Source organism: Triticum aestivum, chromosome 4B (genome assembly GCF_018294505.1).
Source record: "Triticum aestivum cultivar Chinese Spring chromosome 4B, IWGSC CS RefSeq v2.1, whole genome shotgun sequence".
Classification (NCBI taxonomy): domain Eukaryota; kingdom Viridiplantae; phylum Streptophyta; class Magnoliopsida; order Poales; family Poaceae; genus Triticum; species Triticum aestivum.
This window is the reverse complement of record NC_057804.1, coordinates 610298994-610304772: the sequence shown is the minus strand read 5'-3', so window position 1 is coordinate 610304772 and position 5779 is coordinate 610298994. Positions and strand designations below refer to the sequence as shown.

The 5779-nt window shown below is 40.5% G+C and overlaps 1 protein-coding gene across 1 annotated transcript; it reads left to right on the top strand.

Moving 5' to 3' along the window:
• The first annotated feature begins 2911 nt into the window (after window positions 1-2911).
• On the top strand, window positions 2912-4628 carry LOC123093555 (uncharacterized). Its single transcript, XM_044515538.1, has 3 exons — window positions 2912-3100; window positions 3550-3720; window positions 4071-4628. The coding sequence occupies exons 1-3, from the start codon at window positions 3011-3013 to the stop codon at window positions 4152-4154; spliced, it is 345 nt and encodes a 114-aa protein (XP_044371473.1). The 5' UTR covers window positions 2912-3010; the 3' UTR covers window positions 4155-4628.
• Window positions 4629-5779: the final 1151 nt, after the last annotated feature.

Genomic DNA, 5779 nt, shown 5'->3' with positions numbered 1-5779 from the left:
GTCAACAATAATAAAAATGACATGCTCTCAATAATAAAACGGTCACCATTAATAATAAAACTACCATCCTCCTAGTAATAAAAAATGTCATGCTCTAAAAATGGCATGCTCTTATCATAAAAAAGACATCCTATTAACAAATAAACAATATCATGTTACTAAATAAAAATGCTGTTGCTCTTAATGATAAGAACCCCCATCCTCTTAGGCTCGTTGTAATGGTGAGTATCATATACTAGTATCATATATATGATACTAGTGTATGATACTACCTCACTAATGCATAGTATCATATATTAGTATCATGTAGTACTTTATGTATTGTCATGCATGACACAAAGTAGCATAACATTTATTATGATACAGTATCATGATATGATACTCCACCTTCTTTTTTTCATTTAGTGCTATGCCACCTCATCAAAATTACCTAGTTGGCATGCATGATACTAGGCATGATACTACCATTACGACCAGTCTTATTAATAAAAATAACATGTTAATACTCCCTCCGTCCTATATTAATTGTCACTCAAAACGATGTATCAAGCACTAAAATACAGCTAAATACATACGTTTGAGGGACAATTATATGGGACAAAGGGAGTAATTCATAAAATGTCATGGTCTTAATAAGAAAATCTCATGGGTGCATTAAAAAGACATAGAAATTTCTATGTTATATATAATAAAAAATGCACATGACAAGTTTAGAAAGAACAAATCCCCTAAAAAATAGGGTTTTTTCTTTAGTAAATGGAAAAGAAATTGGATTTTTTTTCAAATGAAAAACCTAATTTAAAAATAATAATTTAGATACATAAAAGTTGTTTGAGTGATCAAAGTGTTCACAAACACATCTCTAGCCAACTAGTGAGTGGGCATGGCTACCTCACTTTTTTTTTGAAGAAAAAAAGGGCGTTCGCATGGAGATCAATTACTGCGAACTCTTTCAGAGACCTGACGTGGTGTCGGATTTGCCCCAAGATCCATGCGATCATATTCGCCGTATTTGTCCGATCATGCACTTTTTCGATCAAATGTATTGTTAGGCGGCTCCAGGCACTTTGATAAGAATCTAAAGAGGTCGGTGGACATGCTAACCAATGATGGTCCATAATAGGTTTGTCATTGTAGAGAGAGAGTTATGTCGATGGAGATAAATAACTAAATGAGTCGGTTAATTTGCATGACTTATGGTTAGGAAGTGTATCTCGTGAACTAATTCTCTTATTCTGCAGAAAAATGAATCTGTTTGCCTTCCTTTTTTGCGAGGAACTAATCGCTTTTGCACTTGTGATAAAAGATCCTCGTGTCCAATTAGCGTTGGTATGAATGTTTTTTTTTTCAAATTTTGGTAGGAGTGCTCGATATCGTAGACTAGTGATATTTATTTTGAGAAAAGACTAGTGACAGATGCAAGACTCATATTCCCTCTTGGATGTCTTTGCATGTTTTTTAGGAGCAACTAGCTGGTGAGGGCTCCTTTGGGAGCCTCTCAACGATTACTTGGGGTGGGCTTTGGCGCGCTTTCAGCCGCCGCCACGTGTCGCGCTCTGGACGCTCCCTTCAGATTTTATTTTCTCTATTTATTTTTTACATGCGTTTTCGGCCTTTTAAACGGTTTTTTCCTGGGCTTTTTGAATTTTTGTTTTTTCATTGGTCTTACATATCTTTTGGACCCAAAACAATTCGTGATAAAACACGTTTTTTCTTTCGTGGGAGGCAGGATTTTGCTTTCGCGAGAGGCACGGCCGTGCCTCTCAGAAACAGAAAAAAAAATGTGTTTTCTATTTTTTTTCCTTCCACGAGAGGCACTGTTTTGCTTCCGTGAGAGGTACAGTAGTGCTTTCACAAGCCGTGCCTCTCGAAAACGGAAAAAAATACGGATTTTATTTTTTTTCCTTCTGTGAGAGTCATGGCCGTGCCTTTCGGAAATAGAAAAAAAAAGCATTTTCTGTTTCTTTTTCCTTCCGCGAGAGGCACGATTTTGCTTTCGCGAGAGGCACGGCCGTACCTCTCAGAAACGAAGAAAATAACACATTTTCTGTTTTTTTCTTTCCACGTGAGGCACTGTTTTGCTTCCGCGAGAGGCACAGACGTGCCTCTTTCAGAAGGGAAAAATGCTTCGGTTTGATTTTTTTCGTCCAGTTTTTTGTTCGATTTTTTCATGAAAAAAAAGTTTGTTAAAATCTATTAACATGGAATCTAGTTTTGAAGATCTCAACGCAAGGATTTCAATGATGAAAGCAATTCGTAATTTGGACGCACGGTTTAAGAGATAAAACGTTTGAATAAACGAATGTGCGAGAAAAGAAAAACTCCCAAGTTGCGACAAGTAGCGTGGAGGTGGGAGTGATCTTGGAAAGGGGTACTCCCTAATTAGTGATGGCGCGTCACTGAGGAGGTGAGAGTGATCTTTGAAAGGACTACTTCTTAATTAGTTACTAGTGATTGGGGCGCCACCCTGTGGCGCCGCTTGAGAGAAAGCTGTTGCATGTTTTCATTTTAAAAAAAATACATAGAGTCTTCGCCTCTATCTAAAAAAACATCCAAAAAATAATCCTCACTTTCATTTAAAAAGAAGTGAAAAATACCACCGCAGCCTACCAGCGAGTGGTACTTTGCATAACCTTCCATTTAAAAAATAACAAAGGTCCTCATCTTCATCTAAAAAGAAAAATACATTTAAAAAATAATCCACACCTTCATCCAAAAAATTCTAAAAGATTTCTTTACACGGCCAACCAGCTTGCATCACATGGCATAGCTGGTTGGTCGTCCTTTACGCGTAGCTTAATAGGTTTAATTTTGATGTTTTCCTGGTGGCTTGGGCTTTTACACATTCTAAACTCCGGCCCATGGCCCATGTAATTGCGGCGAGAAGGCCTGGTCGTCCATATGCACGTCCGGGCTGTGGCCGGCCTTCCCCTTCCCTGCATCGGCGACCACTTCGCTAGTTTACTGCAGCGTGGGGAGTGGATCTCCGGCGAGCACGAGACGAGCTCCGATGGCGAGCGGAGGCGGATACGCCTGGGCCCTCGCGGCGGGCCTCAACGCCGCGCTCGCCGCCATCTCCGCCAAGTTCTTCGCTCCCATGGTACCGAACCAACCCTCTCTCCTTTCCCTCCGATCTGAACTTCTTCTCGCCTTACCTGCAAGCCACCTCAATTTAGATTGCTCCAGCCTCCCGGATGGTACATGAATCTCCGACGTAGCTGTCCCGAGTTACCAGTTAGCGAATTCGATAGCGGATGTGGGCCTGTGACCTTATGACTGGTAGAAGGCAAGACTGAATTCATGTTGAAATTGCGATTTATTTCATTGTGAAATTACTCCCACCTCTCAAGAAATGAAGGAAACACTCATCATTGTTGACTAGCATAACATGAAGGGTAAAGTAGATTGGGATCAGCACTTAAAAGGGTTCAGTTTCTCCTAGATTGAGATCAGTTCTGCCTGCTTGAATTTTTGTTTGACAAAATTTCCCCTGCTTCGGAACACAGGGTTGACAATGACTGTCACTGACTATGATCTTGCCTTCCTCAGTTGCTCAAATACGGCATGGTGATACTTTTCAACGTGACAATGTGGGGGTGCTACGTGAACAGCCTCAAAGCTTTGTCCTCCCTCCAGGCAACAGTCACCAACTTCGCTGCCAACTTCATCTCGTCGGGTCTTGCAGGGTATTTCCTGTTTCAGGAGCCTCTGCCTTCCAAGGTACTAGTTTAACAATTTTGCATTTTCTCATTTCTGTAACGGTGGTTGTGCATGTTAAAGGAAGCTTTTAATTATATTTTCGTTGGTTTGTTATCTCCGTAAAAATTTGCACTTTACCAAGTTTGTTGAACAACGTGCTTCTTGCTCAATAGGAGTTAGGCGTTCCATAACATTAAGAAAAATCCAGTGTTGATGTCCTAATTTTGCCTCATCATGGAGTAGTTCTTACTGACTACGTACGTAAATGCTGCTAAATTTTGACAGATTCGGTTACTTAATTTGCTCATTTTTGGAATTGTTTTCTCACTTAACTGCACCCAGCCTTTTAACTTGGAGCTATGTTCATACAGTGGTTTGCAGGTGCCAGTCTCATCATTCTTGGTGTGTTCATCCTCAGCAAATCAAGCATTGAGGAGAAAGTGAACTCTGATTGATTGGGAGTTGCTAGCAGTCTGATAGCTGGGACATAAATTTTGCGAGCTTATACCTCTATTTCCAGTGCATGTTTGCTCGTCCTGATACAATGTTAAACATCCGAAATTAATGTGTACATTTGGTCTCAGCTCATCCACTAACATGTACACTAGTATGGTTTGAGATACACGACCCAGTTTGTAATTTGTACTCCCTCCGTCCGAAAAAACTTGTCCCTCAAATGGATGTATGTAGCACCAAGTTAGTGCTAGATACATCCATTCGAGGGACAAGCTTGGGACAAGTTTTATCGGACGGAGGGAGTAAGTAAGAAGTGAGCACATGATCTAAGAGTTGCTTGCTTTCGTTTCACGGATAGGGCATTCAAACTGTTTTAGCATTATCAATGGATCTTTTTTGTTCTTTGCATTTCTCCTGTTGTAAATTTTTGACATCGCAGTTAAGTTGATCACTAGCTATTTGTAGTTTGTCTATTGTCCCTGGTGTCATCTTCTATGCTGTGCAGGGTTTTCCATGATGAAACAATTCAAGTTTATGGTAGAAGCAGACATCCATCCATCATTTGCTAGGTACGTCCTGATCAGCCATAGCCAGTATGAACAACAGTTTGATAGATATTCTGGATGCTATTTCAAATCTGGGAAAACTGCTGTAACGACCATTTGCTTTTCAGTTGCTGTACCCGATGTGTTAGCATGTGTCTTTAGCATTGCAAGATCCCTTTCCACAGTGTCTCCTGAAGGACTGTTCATTTTGCTCCGGTACGAGAATCATTCATCAGGTACACCGTCGATGGCAGCTTTGCATTCGCCGCGGCCTCCCTGAGACAGCAAAATGTGTTTTTGGTATCAACATCTTGCGTGTTCGATTACCCGTTCCATTCATCTACAGGAGAATGTGTTCCGCGGTTTGCTGATAGGTGAAGTTTCGCCATCAGTACGAGCGACAGCATCAATGTCGAGGAAGTTTATGTGTGGTCAAAATACCATGTTTTACGCAAAAAAACAAACATGTTTTATTGCGTTGGTGAAAATTGGCGCCTTTTTAAATTTATTCAGCAACTAGCTTCCTGGTAAGAGTGGTAATACCCATAGCATAATGAGTATTCATTGCTGACACAAAAGATAAATTTGTTGGCTTGTTTTTGCTAAATTTTGTAGTGCTTATTGTTTTTATGGCGCTGCATTTGAAGATAAATGCTGCCGAACTTTTTACTGGTTTAATTATTTGGTTTTGTGAGATTTTTGGAAACTTTTTTTTGTCTTGTAACTTGAGCTCAACTACTAACGGTAACAGATACATCTGCAAGGTGCCCATGGAGGTGAGATCCATCACGCATTTGGGGATTTTTAAGTATGAACAAGCACACGGTCTAATAATTGCTTGCTTTATTTCACGAGGATGGCATTAAAAACTCCCGTAGTATTGTGTATGAAGGATCTTTTTTCATTTCTCCCAGTAATTTTTGTGGCATAACAGTTAAGCTGGTCTCTTGCTATCTCTTGTCATCTATGGTCTTGGTGGCTCGGCCACATCTGATGCTGTGTGTGCAGGGAGCCCTGATGAAGCAATGTAGCTTGTAGGCAGTGTAGAAGCAGCCGTCCGTCCATCATTTGGTAGGTAC